The sequence below is a fragment of the Delphinus delphis genome, chromosome 13, assembly GCF_949987515.2.
Source record: "Delphinus delphis chromosome 13, mDelDel1.2, whole genome shotgun sequence".
Classification (NCBI taxonomy): domain Eukaryota; kingdom Metazoa; phylum Chordata; class Mammalia; order Artiodactyla; family Delphinidae; genus Delphinus; species Delphinus delphis.
This window is the reverse complement of record NC_082695.1, coordinates 14960102-14976710: the sequence shown is the minus strand read 5'-3', so window position 1 is coordinate 14976710 and position 16609 is coordinate 14960102. Positions and strand designations below refer to the sequence as shown.

The 16609-nt window shown below is 52.0% G+C and overlaps 2 protein-coding genes across 5 annotated transcripts; one reads left to right on the top strand and one right to left on the bottom strand.

The window, feature by feature from the left end:
- The first annotated feature begins 1857 nt into the window (after positions 1-1857).
- Positions 1858-9437, top strand: IQCD (IQ motif containing D). The gene is made up of 2 exons (XM_060028137.1): positions 1858-2626; positions 9030-9437. The coding sequence occupies exons 1-2, from the start codon at positions 1898-1900 to the stop codon at positions 9345-9347; spliced, it is 1047 nt and encodes a 348-aa protein (XP_059884120.1). The 5' UTR covers positions 1858-1897; the 3' UTR covers positions 9348-9437.
- RITA1 (RBPJ interacting and tubulin associated 1) lies at positions 2104-16479 on the bottom strand. Of its 4 annotated transcripts, XM_060028140.1 has the most exons (4): positions 16115-16479; positions 15802-15941; positions 15021-15386; positions 11213-12276 (listed from the first exon to the last, which is right to left on the bottom strand). In XM_060028140.1, the coding sequence occupies exons 3-4, from the start codon at positions 15329-15331 to the stop codon at positions 11769-11771; spliced, it is 819 nt and encodes a 272-aa protein (XP_059884123.1). In that variant the 5' UTR covers positions 15332-15386; positions 15802-15941; positions 16115-16479; the 3' UTR covers positions 11213-11768. The 4 variants fall into 4 exon arrangements, with proteins under 4 accessions (XP_059884124.1, XP_059884123.1, XP_059884122.1 ...); XM_060028141.1 differs by lacking the exons at positions 11213-12276; positions 15802-15941 and adding an exon at positions 2104-2218; XM_060028139.1 differs by lacking the exon at positions 15802-15941.
- Between the last annotated feature and the right edge of the window lie 130 nt (positions 16480-16609).

Sequence of the window (16609 nt, the reverse complement as noted above, 5' to 3'; positions counted from 1 at the left end):
GCCTGCGTACCGCAAAAAAAAAAAAAAAAAAAAAAAAAAAGATATATTTCCATTTATAAAGTTCATCAGCAGAATTAATGACAAATAAAGGGAAGATCCAATTAAAGTCCCCCCTCCATTAACAACCTTGTTTCACTCTTAGGGCAAGAATTTTAAAAGGAGAGGCTTAAGTTGGAAATGACTGAAATATTAAGGTTCGTGGCATTAATGAAGTGATCATATTAGAATTCAAGGAAAGGAGATTCTCCAGTGATTTTTGTAATCAGAGTCAGATGCATTTCCCCCAATTCCAGTTCCACCAGCTTTTTCTTGTTCACCCAAATGAGCTGTCAGAAACTGACGGGCGTCATCATAATCAAAGAAAACAAGTTTGCCCTTTAAAGCAAAGAGGTAATTTGGCTGAAAGCAAATTGGAAACATTTCCCATAACGTTGCATTTGCAGCCGCAATCTCTAAAGAATTTGAGAGTTTTGATTTATGCTTGAGAGCCTTGGGGGACCATGGGGAGAAGTGAGTTCATTAAACACTTGGTTCACATTCGTTCTGTGGCCCATAGGGCAGAGATCCTTCATTCCCCGGGGAGGCTGAGGAAGCTCCATGGCTGTCCCTAAAATGTTATTTTCAGGAAAAGTCTTAAGGAACTCACGAGATTGATTGGGGAACAGGAAGCAGGTGGGAATCAAGGAGATGCAAGATAATGCCCTCTGCCCCAGTCCTCAGCCCCCAGAGGCTTCTGGTTTGTTTTTTTTTTAAATAAATTTATTTATTTATATTTTTGCATGCATTGGGGCTTCGTTGCTGCATGCGGGCTTTCTCTAGTTGCGGCGAACGGGGGCTACTCTTCATTGCAGTGCACAGGCTTCTCATTGCGGTGGCTTCTCTTGTTGTGGAGCATGGGCTCCCAGCGCACGGGCTTCAGTAGTTGCGGCATGTGGGCTCAGTAGTTGTGGCTCATGGGCTTAGTTGCTCCGCGGCATGTGGGATCTTCCCGGACCGGGGCACGAACCCGTGTCCCCTGCATCGGCAGGCGGACTCTCAACCACTGCGCCACCAGGGAAGACCCCCACCCCGATTTTTTTAATCCATTCTTAAAAGCCAATGCAAATGCGCCGTGCTGGTCCTCATGCTGTTCGCTCTCGGCACCATTATTTGCTTGTCCCTCTTCTGCTCTGTCTCCAGCTGCTGACCCCTGCGGGCTGCATTGCCCAGGCTCCCTTGTCGCTGGTTTCCCACTGGATTTGGTCAGTGGGAGGCACTGGTGTTAGATTGGAAGGCTGGACAAAGGGAGAAACCAGATTTCTCCTCTTCTCTCTGCTTTGGGCTGCATTTCCGGCAGTGGCCACAGCTCCACTGGGGCTATAGTGACTCCTGGACAGGAAATGGCTGTGGCTCCAGCTTCCCCTGGGTGGCCCTGATCCCCAAACCCACCGCTTCCTCCTCCTTCGTGGTTTCCTGCAATTGACAATCGCTGGGTGGCTTTCCCTTCCCCTGATTGGCCTCTCAATTCTTCCATCACCCACGTAACTGGTTGCTGTGTTTGAATACCTAGAATGATGTCTGTATTCCTGGTTGGTCCCTGCCTGACACATGTGCCTGAGACCCAGCTCCACATATGGTCCCCTTACCCTTGGGGCCCTGAGCACTGTTACAAAGCTAAACGCGGCTTTCCTTGAGAGGTTCTGTGTAAAGGCTGCAGAGCACCTAAGACAAACTCTCCACGTCAACAGTTTACGGCTGCTGTGGCCACACCAGCCGTCCCGAAGTCAGCCTGACTCTGCTGACTACCTACTCCTTCCTTTTTCAGGGTTGCCAGAGACAATAAAAGCAGGAAGCCCAGATAGTCTACCAAAGTCTCAATCTCTCAGGGCGTACAAAGGCGAAGAAGACCGCTCATAAAATGGCTTTGGACATCCTTGCCGTGGGCCCTCTCTACGAAGACCCTGACGTCAACAGAGTAAGGCTGATAGCACAGACAACCAAAAACTCCACCGCCCCGCCAAAACGCTTGCCTCCTATCAAGACCAAACTCACCACCATCGAGACCAAGAGGATCATGTCCGTCCTGGATGAGACCATTCACAAGGTGGAGTTGGTGACCCTGCTGTCATACGTGGCATCCAGTTCCAAGAATTCGGAGGGGATGCTGGGGGAGGACATCATGAAAGCAGTGAGAGAGCACCAGGACCTTTGCCAGATCCTCGTGGATCGTGTCAGTTACCTGCAGGAGGAAGAAAGGCAGTTGCAGGAGGAAGAAGAGTTCGAGGATGAACCGTCGTTCCGAGACCGTGTCCTCTCCATAGAGGTGCAGAAATCCCACCTCCCACCCCTTATGCAGCAGATCAAAGGATCCACCAAGAACATCGTGAGACTCCTGCTCAGTAGCCCCCAGGCTGCCAGGCTGTTGCAGGTGCAGACCCTGGGCAGAAGTGTGGAAGCCCAGAGTTTTATTGATAGCCTGGTAGAACTCCGAGGTTTCCTGTTTGAGAAGCTACTCACTAGTCCCATGGAAGCCAGAGACAAGACTCAGTTCATCCAGGACATCACCAGACGGAATCAGAGGAACCAAGAAATCATCGATACTCTGGAAAATGAATTGGCAGCCTGCGTGAGGAACAGGGATGCAGAGGTATCACTGCACAGTATTGGTCAGGTTATAGGAGGAGCCCCAGGGAGGAGTCCAAATCTTTCGGCAGTTGGGTTTTTTCCTCAGTGATTTAAATAGCTGTTTTCATTCTTTTACTCCATAAATATTGTTTTGAGCACTTACCGGATGCCAGGTCTTATAAATGATGAGTCCACATGGTCCCAGCCTCATGGAGTTCATGATAGGGAAGGTAGGTCTTAAAGAGCTGATTTAATTACAGTTTTGAGAAGTACAAGGAAGGGTAAGTATAGGGTGCTATAAGAGAGTGTTATAGGAGACCTGAACTTGGAACTCAGGGATGTTGAAGCCAAGACATGGAGAATGAGAGGGAGTGAACCAGGCGAGTGAGGTAGAGAGAGACCTTCCAGGCCAAGGCTGGGTAGTAAATACTTAACTTAAGGCTTTGCTCGCAGATTACACAGGGCCTTTGAGGCCTAATCGAGGAATGTGGTCTTTGTCCTGAGGGTAAGGGGCAGGTAGGAGGGGTGGAAGCTCTAGAAGAATTTTTAAGAGGGGAAAGGATAACATGATCCCAACCTAACAAGACACATACTACGTGTTATTCTTCTTTTGCGGAGCACAGGCTCCGGACGCGCAGGCTCAGTGGCCATGGCTCACGGGCCCAGCCGCCCCGTGGCATGTGGGATCTTCCCGGACCGGGGCACGAACCCGTGTCCCCTGCATCGGCAGGCGGACTCTCAACCACGGCGCCACCAGGGAAGCCCCTATGTGTTATTCTTTACACACAGTTTCGCACTAACAGCTAGGAAAGTCCCTGGGAAGTGGCGTGTAAGTATAGGTTTGGCTGCTAAATCAGAGACCCCAAATAATAGTGGCTTAGTCAAGCTGGTGGTGTATTTCTGTTTAACAGAGAGCTGGCATGGAAGCTCTGCTTCGTAAACTCGTCAGGGGCCCAGGTTCCTTGCTGCTGGCTTCTCTGCTGCCCCCCACATGGGGCTTCTAACTGTGGACCCAGAAGGTTGCTCCAGCCTTCCACCGTCATGTCACCACTGGTCCAGCCAGCAGGAAGGAGGAAAGGGGAGGAGGGGACTTTGTCCTACCCTTTTGGGACATCACCTAGAAGCAGCGTTCATATAGTTCTTAGCTACACCCAGTGCTGGAGATGCTGGGAAAGTGGTCTGTAGCTGGGGCCGCCTTCCCAGTGAAACATTCTGCTCTACAGCCTTTCTGGGGAGAACAGGTCCTGGGGGACAGCCAGCCAGCACTGTCACATTTTCATCGCCCTGTGATAGATGAGAGATCAAGGCCACGCTCCCTCCCTGATGTACTAGCTCGGGGGGTCCCCCCTTCCTTATGTTCTCTCCGACTTTGTCCTGTACAGCATTCATCAGGGTTTGTTGATGACTGTGTGATGATTTGATGATATGATTGGGGTCTGGCTCCCCCACAAGAGAACAGGGACCTTGTCTCTCTTGGCCCTCCACTGGGTCCCTAGTGGGCCTGGCACAAAAAGGGGGACAAGGTAATTATCTGCTGAGTAGAAAGATGACAGGCTCCTGGGTGCTCAGGGGAGACCACTCATAGGTTGGAGGGGTGTCACCTAGGGAAAGGAAGAGGACTTCCAAGTGGCTTTGCTGGTCTCATTCGGGTAGTGGAAACAGCTTGGGGCTGCCAAGTTGGACAGATCTGGGGTCAAATTCCATTTCTGCCAGGTGGGCAGATTTCATCAGGTCACTGGATCTCAGTGTAAAATGAGAGGCTGACACCAATAAGGCATGTTGAGGGGTCCACAAGAAAAGCTCTGACTGCGAATAGTACTGCCTGCTTCAAACCCAACCCCTGAAGGCTGAAGACTTGCCCACAGGACAGGCTTGCCTCAAACCCCTCCCCACCCCGCCTCCCACTCCCTGAGTACAGGAAGTGAGCTCAGACCCGCTGCAGCCCTGCTGCCAGCTGCCCCCAGCCCGAGGCTGCTGGCCTGAGCCAGCCACAGCACCGGTGTGTTCAGAGGGACACCCTAGCACTTGTGATCAGCCTTTGGAGTTTATTTACGAAACAGCGGTGCCCCCCAACCCCAATTCCTGTTTTATTTTACTTTATTTTATTTTTATTTATTTATTTTTAACATCTTTGTTGGAGTATAACTGCTTTACACTGGTGTGTTAGTTTCTGCTTTATAACAAAGTGAATCAGTTATACATATACATATGTTCCCATATCTCCTCCCGCTTGCGTCTCCCTCCCACCCTCCCTATCCCACCCCTCTAGGTGGTCACAAAGCACCGAGCTAATCTCCCTGTGCTATGCGGCTGCTTCCCACTAGCTATCTATCTTACGTTTGGTAGTGTACATATATGTCCATGCCACTCTCTCACTTCGTCCCAGCTTACCCTGCCCCCTCCCCATATCCTCAAGTCCATTCTCTAGTAGGTCTGTGTCTATGCCCGTCTTACCCCTAGGTTCTTCAGAACCTTTTTTTTTTTTTTAGATTCCATATATATGTGTTAGCATACGGTAATTTTTTTTCTCCTTCTGACTTACTTCACTCTGCATGACGGACTCTAGGTCCATCCACCTTACTACAACCAATTCCTGTTTTAGAACCGACTGAGGGTCACGAGCCAAGCCAGGCCCTCAAGGGGAGAGCGGGGTGGGGGGGGGGCAATCCCTGTGGTGTGTGTTTATCTCACACTTTCATGCATCGCGCCAAGTGTCCCTGGCAACTAGGCACTCCCCTGCTGTGCCCCGGCAGGAGCGTCGCGCTGTCGCAGACCTCTCCTCCTGTGACCCCGCTCAGGCGCGCCTGTGCACTTCACACACGCCGGGAAATAGAGGACGGTGGCCAGACAGCCTGTCTGGATCAGACAGACCCGGCTTCAAATTCCATCTCAGCTGCACAACCCCAGACAGACTCAACCCCCGTGAGCCTCAGTTTCCCGGTCTCTAGGCAGGCTGTCCCCGTCCTCCGGGGCCAGGGCTGGGATTTGGTGAGGTAGTAGCGCCCCGTCCTGAGGGGGCTGCAGGCACGCCAACCTCTCCTGCGATGGCTCATGATCGCGGAGGTATCCTGGAGCCTCTCTTCTTCCTGGCCCAGGTGGAGAAGGAGAACGTCGTGATCCAAGAACTGAAAAACCACCTGCACCAGCTGCCCAAGCTCTCAGAGAACAGCCTCCTTCGCACCAAGAAGGAGGCCAAGAAGCAGCAGAAGGCGGACTTCCGGGCCTCGCAGGCCCGGGTGGCCAAGACCCAGCAAGAGATCCTGCTGCTGCAGGCGCAGTTCAACAGCCTGGTCATGGAGAACTGGGAGGCAGAGCAGGCGCTGAGGAAGGTGCCCCGGGGAAGCGGGGCGGTGGGGGCAATGGGGCCACTGGGGCAGGGGAGGGGGCGAAGGGAGGGCCAGGCGCAGGGCTTGGGGTGGGGGGCAGGGCTGCTTCAGCCGCCCGGGGCGCAGCTCCCTGGGGAGAAGGGTGCAGGGAAGCCCAGGATGGACACAGTATCCCTCGGGAGGCAGGAGGGAGCAGCACACAGGCCAGGGACTGGGGGCAGAGAGATCAGGCCCTGCTGCAGGCCAGCTCTGTGACCTTGGGCAAGTTCCTGAACTCCTCTGGGCCCCACAAGGAGGATGATACCCACCTGTCCTGCAAAGGAAATGAAGGCGCACAGAAACCTCTGGCAAATCTCTTAACTCCCTCTGAGCCTTAGTTTTCACATTTTTAAAATGAAAGTGATTGAATAGGCCTTAATGAGTTGCTATGAGAATTAGATGGGATGATGGGGAGGCAGCTGGCAGCACCTAGTCGGTGCTCAATAAATATCCTTTTTTCAACTGCCTTCTCCATCGTCTCAGCCAGGACCCAGGCCCAGCATGCACCCAGTTTGCTTCCGAATCCCTTTCCTCACAAAGGGCACCCTTTCTAACACTTGTTCTCAGATTCGTTTTTGTTTCACTACACTTTTGAGCATCTAATGGAAGCACCGGGCCTCTCCCCCATGAAAAGGCACAGAAGCACATACCCATGGTGGGGGGCAATGCTTGGGTTACAGGCCCCCTGAAGCCAGCCCATCCGTGGTGCCCAAGTTATGACCTCTTGCACTGTAGGACTAAGGAGCTGATTTTTTTTTTTAATTGAGGTGAAATTCACATAACATAAAATATAACCGTTTAAAGTTATTCAGTGGCACTTAGTATATTCACAATGTCGGACAACCACAACCTTTATCTAGTTCCAAGATATTTTCATCACCTCCAGATAAAACCCTGTACTCATTAAGTAGCTTCTCCACCCGCCTCCCCCCAGTCCCTGGCAACCACTCATCTACTTTTTATCTCTATGGATTTGCCTATGCTGGACTCTTCACGTAAATGGAATCATACCATATGTGGTCTTTCGTGTCTGGCTTCTTTCACTTAGCCTTGCACTTTCAAGGTTCATCCACGTAGCATTTACCAATACTTCACTCCTTTTTATGGCAGAATAGCATTCCACTGTACGTACAGGAGCTGATCTTTTAAAAACAAAATTAGATCACGTTCCTCCACTGTATCTAAATCCACCCAACAGCTTCCACTCTCCCTTACGTTAGAAACCAAACTCCTTCCACTGCTGACACTCCCTCTGTGACACAGCTTCTCACTCTGAGCTCAATGGGACCATTCTCCTCCCCGGCCACGCCATTCCAGCCACACTGGCTCAGTTCCTACTCTTTAAACATCACCAGCTTGTTCCCACCACAGGGCCTTTGCACCTGCTGCTCCCTCTGCCTACAATGTTCTGGAGCTGGACTGCTGGCTTCAAATCCAAGCTCCACCACCCATCAGCTCTGTAATCTTGGGCCAAGTGAGTTAGCACATCTGATCCTCCGTGTCCTTGCCTGTGAAATGGAGAACATACCTTGTGATGTGGATTCAGGAGGCGAGGCGTGAGGCAGGGCCTGCTGACGCAGAGCGGGCTGAGTGCTTTTTATTGTTAATATTAGTCCATCACACAATGACTAATTGAATTTTTTTTAGAAAAAATATAAAGTGGAAACGGAAATTGAGAACTGGATCCAGAAATACGATTTGGAGATGAGTGAAAAGCAGGTATCTGTCTGCCTAAGTCTCTCTCAAGTGTGTTTCCCAAGATCCTCTAGGAATGGGGGTGAGGGGTGGAGAAGAGAAGCCCTAGTATGGTCCATGGTCTATGCCAAGTTCTGGGCCTCTCCAGAGTGGCTTCCCTGCCCCTTCCTTAGGCTCAAGGGTTTGTCTAGCCTGGGGCAGTAAGGGGAGCCATGGGAAGGGAAGGAGCCAGAAGCTGTGAGCCACTAAGATGTGCTTGACACCAGGCCCGAAGATCCTGGCTCCATCTACTGTCAATATCCTAGACTCCCTGTTCCCTTCTGCTCAGCTCCTGCTAGCAGCCCCCTAAGCAGGGACTCATCCCCATGGGGTTCAAGCATTCACCTCCACCACTTCACTCAGGAACTTTCTACCGAGTGTTTAGATGTGCCCGGTGCTGGGCTCCAGCGGTCAACAAAGTCCCCATTGTCATCTGGAGGGTCTACTCTAGTGGCACTTACTCGCTGTGTGACCCTAAGCAAGGAACTTGACCTTTCTGAGCCCATTTCTGCATGTGATCACAGTAACACCCACGCTGGAACCATGGTGGGGATTTAACGAGTCACTGTTGTCACAGGTGCTTGTACAGCACAGGATCTGGCCTGGAGGAGGTGCTCCAGGGAATAGTAGCCTAAAAACGGGGTGCCCTTAAGCCTCCACCCAGCTCTGTGATAACATCGGTGGCCCACAGCCCCGACTTTGGGGCAGGGAGGCCTGGTGAGCACTGGAAGTGACATAAGCCTCTGAGTGGTCAATGTCAGGTGTGCTGTCTGATCCTGAGTGCTCTATGAAGGGGGAGACTGGAGGCTGTGCTCTTGTTTCTCTGTTCCCAATGAGGGTGGTGGGTGAATGATGGCAGAGACCGAGTCCACTTAGCTCTGTGTTTTCTGGAAGTACTTTTCTTCTGGTAGATGCCTGGTGGGAGCGGGGGGGATGGACGTTGCATCCATCCTGTCATTTAATCCTGGAAATAGCTCCCACCCCTGCTCCTGGGTTTGGAATTGTCCCCATGTTTCAGATGAGGAAAAATGACGGCTTGAAAGGTGAAGCCCCTCGAGATGTGGCTGAGCTGGGATTGGAAGCCCAGCCTGCCCAGCCCACGAGCCGTGTTCTTTCCTCCTTCCTGACCTATTTCAGCTGGGTCCCACCGCAAACTCAGATGGACCGCATCAGCTCTCCCTTTCTCATCTGGGCCTCAGATGCAGAAAGGCTTAGCGTAGGCGGTATTGCTGGGGGCGGAAGCGCCTTCGGGAAGGGTGGGAACAGAAGAGGGTGGCAGGCGGTGCTCTGTGCCTGGAGACACCTACCCCCTGCCTGTCACCCCAGGATGAGTACGAGGAGTTGGATATCATCCACAAGGAGGAGAAGCTGCAGCTGGAGGAGCTGAAGAGACGGCATGACGTGCTGGTGGAAGAGTTCTCCCAGATCCAGGCCGAGCAGGAGATCAACGCCAAGAAGAGGCTGGAAGCCGAGCAGGAGATGGTGCACATGGTGCGGGCTGCCATGCTCATCCAGGCCCTGTGGAGGGGCTACCTGGTCCGCTCCATGCTCAGGTCCAAGAAGAGGAAGTGGAGCAAGAGCAGAGGGAAGGACAAGGGCAAGGGCGAGGGCAAGGGCAAGGGCAAGGGCAAGGGCAAGAAATGAGTCCCTCCCCCCAGCCTGCCCAGACCCCTGCCCTCACCAAGATCTTACCTCTCACTCAAGAGCCGGCCTGGAAGCCCCTGGGATGTGGAGCCCTGCGATTCATGGCCTTAACACTTTTTCAAAATTAAAAACACTTTTAAACCACAGCCTACAAATAAACTTCACTTTACCCAGGGCCATTGGGTGCGTGTCCATGCTGCAGGTGCCGTTTCCACGAGGGGAACACACAGGCTGGGTGTCAGCACGTAACCATTCCTTCCTTTAGCCTCGCTGGGAAGCTGGACCTTGGGCTGCATCTCCCTCGGTCCCAGCCCAGAAGCTGCCATGACTGCGATGGACACATCACCCACCAGGACAGCTGGGTGTGGGTCACAGCTGCCCCCAGGGGAGGGCGGGGCAGGCAGAGAACTCCAGGAGGAAGAGGGAGGGTTTCAGGCTGCACTCTGCCCCTGCTCTGGATATCAATTTGCCCACAACCTCTCCCTGGTTTAGCACCGTGAAAGCTCAGGGGTCCTGAGGTCATAAACCAGCAACCTCACATTAGCCTTATTTGGTGTCCAGGTAGTTGAAGAATATATTTTTTAATTCACTACTGGTGTTTTTTTTTTAAGTCTTTATTGAATTTGTTACAATACTGCTTCTGTTTTATGTTTTGGTTCTTTGGCCGTGAGGCATGTGAGATCTTAGCTCCCTGGCCAGGGATCCAACCCGCACTCCCTGCACTGGAAGGCAAAGTCTTAACCACTGGACCACCAGGGAAATCCCCACTGCCGGCATTTAAAAAATCAGAGGCTACTGCTTAAAAATGACTTTTCTGGAAAAATCTCATCATCCAGATAGCCCGGGCCTGCGTGTCTTCTAAAGGTGAGGAGCGCCCCCTTTGGGTGGCAGACAGGTTGTCCCAGTCGCCACCACTCCCAATTGTCTTCCAGCCATCATGGCCTCAGCGTCAGTCACCCCTTATCATCATACTTGGGCGGTTGCTTCCCTTTTTTAGTACAGTTTGGAGGAAAGAGGTATTTGTGGCCAATGTCTACTAAAACATAGGGGCAAGGGATAAAGGCAAATGAGAGCTGAATGTTTCAAGTAAAACTGAGGAGGGAGGGAACTAATTCTTTGCAAGTGTTCTAGGAATTTTAAACACCCTACATGTTTAAAATGCTGTCTGTGCCAAGAGCATGGCTCGCTTGCGTCCCTCACGGCCCACCGGAGCCGTGTAGGCGTCTGAATGTGCGCCCCTGGTCCTAGGCACTGTTGGTCCCTCCCAGACTGTTCCCCGGGAGTGTCTGCTCTTCCCTTCCCCAAAGGTGGAGGCACAGAACCAAAGATGTGGCTTCCAGCTGGCCTCTCTGGAATCCCGGTGCTTCCCGGAGGTGCAATCCACCAGGATGCTGGGATTCTGGGTGCAGCTCCATCAGAACAAAGGCTTTGCTGTTCCTCCTGAGGGGCCTGACCCAGGATGGTGCGGGGCAGGAGGCAGGCGGGCCCTGACCACTTAGGCTTTCTCCCCGAGTGCTCTCCAGGTGCCATGTGGAAATTTCTGGTCTTCTTGGACCCCTCAAAGTCCAAGCAAATCCTAGTCACTGTGGGTTTTTTTTTTTTTTTTTACGGTAGGAAATGTATATCATATATATATATATACATATGATTTCAAAACAAGTCAACTATAGCCCATATTCTGAGCTCAGGAAGAATCAGCTAACCCCCCAATTAGTGGTATTAGCTAGAAACCAACACAGGAGGATTAGTCGCCCACCTGCCACTGTCATGATTGCTATGTTATTTACCTTTGTTATTTAAATCAACTCAGACCTAACACTGGCCTTTATCCTAAGGAAAAAATTAGCAAAACTCACGGCTTCGATGAGCTGATATATTTAATACATGAAAATAAATACATGACTATTAAAATTTTAAATGTCCACCCACATATCACCTCGTGTTCCCTGCTGGTCCACATACTGTGCCTGGGAAAATTCCTGAGGCGTCCAGACTCAGCTGGAAACTCATCCTGAGCAGAAGCTTGGCTTGAAGGGAGGGAGAAGGAACCCTCCGGGTTGGCGATCATACCATTTATTCACACTTGGTGGCGAGACAAGGTTGTGGGTGTGATGGAGGGAGTGGGGGGACCCTCCCGGGGGACACCCCTGGGTTGGCACTGATATGCCGTGTGGCTATGACAGAACTTGAAACAGGGATCTCCAGAGGCGGCCCTCATATCCACACCAGCGGCAAAAGCAGGGAGCAACCAGAGGTTGTCAGAAGAAAGGGCGGCACTGCCCACCCTCTCTCTGTCTGCCCCCAGGAGTGCTTTGCCAATGCCTGGTGGTCTCCCCAAAGGCCCGCCCACCAGTGCCATCCTCTGAAACTCTGCCCTTTGCTGTGACCCCATGGGCAAACCTGCAGAAAGGACCAAGAAATTCATTTCCAAGGTGGCTTTGGTTTCTGGATGGCTCCGCCTCGTCGGGGGGTAACTGGCACTGAAACACTGACTGAATGAGCCCTGGGAGTCACCAGGGGGCTCCGGAAGGTCACTCCTGACGGGGAAGGTCTGGGATCTCGAGGCCCATTTGTGCAGGGGGTACTGGTGGGTGGGTGACTCGTGCTGGGGACATTAAGGTGGGTGAGGGAATAAGAACGCTCCCGCCTCGGAGGGCGTGGAGAGTCTAACCCGTCCACGGACAACCTCCGGGAATCTGCCACCAGCCGGCGCTCTGTCTTTGAGGGACTAGCTGGGTGAATGGCTCTCACTGGAGTCTCCCTGGGGCGGGGTGAGTGGCTGCCCCTAGGGGTAGCTGGGGGTGTCCAGAAGAGGGCATGGAGCTTTGCAGCATCCCCCTTCGCCATCCACGAGGCCTCCCAGCCGGCGCCCTCAGGTCGGGAGCCAAAGAGCGACTCATCGCAGTAAGAAGGAGTGTGGCCAATCAGTCTGGCAAGGGAAGAGAAACAGTGAGCTGGGGAAATAAACCCTAAAAACCTTGCCCACCCCCACCCGCACCCCCTGCCAGGCAGCTGCAGCAGCAGAGGGTTGCCTACAGGTCCCAGAAGTCCTTGTCTCCCAGCCTGGCACCTGCAGCGAGGCCACAGCCCTCATGTACCACTACCCCCATCTCTGCTATTTTTCCCCTGCCAAGTACCCAGTCCCCCTGCATCCTGCCCCACCCCACCCCCACTCCCTGGCATGTGCCCCAGGCCAGGCCAGTTTGCATATCCCATCCTCCTGACCACACTGATTGGCTCAGGAATAACCACATGACCCATTCTGCACAATAAGGGTCTGCCTTAGGACCTTTGCAGAAACTACTAGGAGAGAAATGTTTTTCTTCCACCTAGCCCTGAAGAACTGGCAGGATATAAGGGCTAAGCGCCAGTGGCCATCTCCCCTGGGATGTGTAGGGGAAAGCTGCACTAAAACAGAGACAAAATCCCAAGAACGTTTTGAGCCCCTGTTATATGAGCCCCAAATGCCCTTTTTCTGCTGAAGCCAGTTTGGGTAAGTCTTCTGTCACTTGCAACCAAGAGTCCTGATTAATATAACCTTAGTCTTTATAGCTTTCACTTTTTCTCTTAACCCACCACTTTTCCCTTTTTGTAGTGGCCTCGTCAGCCGAACCCTCTGCAGTCATGTGGCCCTTCCAACTATATTTGAAATTGCACAGCCCAGCATCTGGCATGTAGAGGGTTCTCAGTTTGAACTTCTGTGGTCTGGCCTCACCACCAGAGCAGCTTTTAAAATTTTTGCATATTTACTCAGGGCTTTTCATGTGTAGGTCCAGGACTCAGCATGTCACTTGTGTGTCATCTCATTTCTCACAACACCCACAAGGAGGGCGATATAATCCCATTTTACAGACAAGAAAACTGAGGCATAGGGAGGGTAAAAAGGAGGGTACAGACAAGATTCAAATCCAGCGCCCTGCTCAAAGACCCAAGCTCTTGATCACTAAGTCAGACTTAAGTGCCTTCTAGGCCTCTCACCTTTAATTAGATTCATTCAGCAATTTTTTTTTTTTTTTTTTTTTGCGGTATGCGGGCCTCCCACTGCCGTGGCCTCTCCCGTTGCAGAGCACAGGCTCCGGAAGCGCAGGCCCAGCGGCCATGGCACATGGGCCCAGCCGCTCCGCGGCACGTGGGATCCTCCCGGACCGGGGCACGAACCCGCGTCCCCTGCATCGGCAGGCGGACTCCCAACCACTGCGCCACCAGGGAAGCCCAGCAATTTTTTTTTTATTAGTCCCACAAATATTCATGGCATACCTATGAGGTGTCAGGTCCATGGTTTTTGGCCAGGACTAAAAGTGCTTCCATTCCCAAACTGCAAGTCTTTGAAAAGTCACTTGATTTAGCTGTTCAAAACCATACCTGGTTGATACCTATGTCTGTCTGGTACCAAAGTTGCTGCTCAATAGCATCTCTAACTCTTACGTACCTTCTAACTTGACACCCTCTACTTGTCAGCGTCCAGCATAAAACTCCATCCTCCAGGAGAGCATGCGGTTGACTGTTATCTGCCTTGTTTAGGAAACCATACTTCTGTTCATACAGCCTACGCTGACACCAGCGTTTTCAGCCATGTTGTAGCTGTCAGTGCCGCTAATGTCAACCTGAGCCTGCCTTGTGGTCCACGGCAATTGCCAGGTGGACATGATAATAATGGGGACTTGCTTTTATCTCTGTTGAATTTTATCTACTTAAATAAACACTATTCCCATTCTCAACTACTATATGTGCCTCTTGGCTCAGAATGGATCCTAAATATGATTGGCTAGTTATTATGGACTGAATTGCATCCTCCCAAAATTCATGCTGAATTTTAAAGAGGTAATTAAGGTTAAATGAGGCCATAAAGGTGAGGTCCTAATCCAATAGGATTTGTGTCCTTATAAGAAGAGGAAGAGGCACCAGGAGTGTACATGCTCACAGAGAAAAGCCCATGTGAGTTCCCAGTGAATAGGTGGCCATCTGCAACCCAAGGATAGGTAGCCTTCAGGAGAAAGCAGCCCTGCTGGCGTCTTGACCTTGGACTTCAAGCCTCCAGAACTGTGAAAAAATAAATTTCTGTTGTTTAAGCCCCCCAGTCTATGGTATTTTGTTATAACAACCCTGATTGACTAATATACTAGTCTTCCATGTTTTAGTTCAAGACACTGATGACAATAAATAAGATAGAGCCCTGAGACCTCCCTCCAGGCTGATATTAATCGAAATAATCCAAATAATCTAACTGGAACCTACAATAACCACTGGCATTAGATCCTGTTTTTCTAAATTGTTCGTGAAAATGCAGCAAGAACCATTTTCAAAATGACTTGCTGAAGTTTGGAATCATCACATTTATGTCATTTCATGGATCAACCAAACTAATAATTTCATGCAAATTGCTGTGTGATCTTGGGCAAATCACCTGACCCCTCTGGGCCTCAGAAGCCCATTCTAAGACATTTGGGGATGGGTATTCCACCATCACAACCATTATCACTACCATTTACTGAGAGCTTCCTAAGTGTCGGGTTACCGTGCCCAGCACTGTACATGTCTCATCCCATTTAACCTTGTCAATAACCCCATCAGGTCCCACCTTCCACTGTGAGGAAACTGTGGCTCAGAGAGGTCAAAGTGCTTGCCCAAAGTCACACGGCATGTGAACAACAGGGCATCTCCCCATCCTGTTACCTGTATTTGTTCTTCTTCCTTGGTGCGAGGGTCAGGGTCTTGTCCCTGGAGGAGGTAGTCTCACAGCTCCCGTTGGCCCCTGAGGCCTGTGATGCCCCTGTACCCACTCCTCTGGTTCTGTTGGCCTTCCCCATCCACGGTGGGTCAAAGGCTGGTGGTGTGGGCTGGGTGCCTGCAGGACTGCCAAACAAAGTCTCATCCACATATGACGGCCTAACCTTGACCCGGCAGCTGCCCCGGCAGCGGTGCTGAACGTGGAGGGTCTGCATCCCACTCACGGCCAGCTCCACCGGGGTCTTCACGCTGTTCATGGTCCTGGGTGACAGCAGGTGTGCTCTGCCTGCCAGCCCCTGCTTCCAGGTCTCCCTATGAAAAGTGGTCACGGTGGCAACCATCTGTCATCAGCAAAGACTGGCAATCTCTTAAGTCCCCGTCCCCAGGGCAAAAAGGTCACGTCCTCCCTCAACCAGTCCTCTTCAAAGGGGAGCTGCCAATCCCAGGGGACATTTCGGAAAATTGACTTTTTTTGAGTTGTTGTAATGACGGGGAGAAGGGTGCTACTGGCAAATATTTAGTGAGTAAATATGCATTCCTAGCATACAGTGTGTACTCAGTAGATATTTATAGAATGCTAAGGGGGTGAAGAATAGATTGGGCCTGTGCCTACTTTAGCACCAACCAGAAGACAAACTATGGTGGCGGGGGGCAGACAGGGCAGGCTCCTATATCCTGTACGTATCTATGGGGCAGGAATAATAACCTGCATAGATCCCGTGCCTACCTCCTGCAAAGATCTCTACAAGTATTCTCATTTAATCTTCTCAGCAGTCCTGTGAGGTAGCTTCCACTATGTCCATTCTACAGATGACAAAACTGAGGCTCCAAAGGATGAAGTCACAAGTTTAAGTCCCACCTATAAAGCTAAAACAGTGGAAATAGAATGTGAACCTGATAGGAGTCTAGAGCTTGTGTACTTAACCATTCTACTACTGGGGGATTACACTCAGCCCGCCAACTGCCCCACATTCACCGATCCCCAAGTCAATGTCCCGGCTGATGTTCGAGGTGCCCGCATTCTGGAGTTATTTTCCTACCTGAGCATCTTGGTTGGCTGACGTCGGCGGCCACCCACAGCGCCCCCTCCTCCCAGTCCAGGCCTGGACTCCTTTGCGGGGACGTTTGGGCACCTGTGGAGCGCGGTACATCCGAGATCTGCAGCTCTGAATCCCGGGAGCACGCGACCCCTGGCAGCTCAGGCCGCCCCCAGCCCCCGCACGGGGGACCGCGCGGGCCGACTCTTCCCGGGAAACCCAGCCCTAGCTATGTATGCTCCACGCGCGCATCAAACAGCAACCCGCGAGCGGTAAGGCGGGGCGGGGCGGCCAGAACCATTCTCTCCCGGGGGGGGGATTAGGTCACCCTGTTCCAGATGCCCCCGGAGCTCCCCAAAGCCTCGGAGAGGGGTCTTCCGCGCCAATGAGAGGAGTGTGTGCGTATGCGTGCATGCATGCCAAGCCTCCGGAGGCTCCAGAAGGTGAGGGAACGCAGTCTGGGGCGCGTAGAGGCGCCCCCCCCACGTCCTGCAGCAC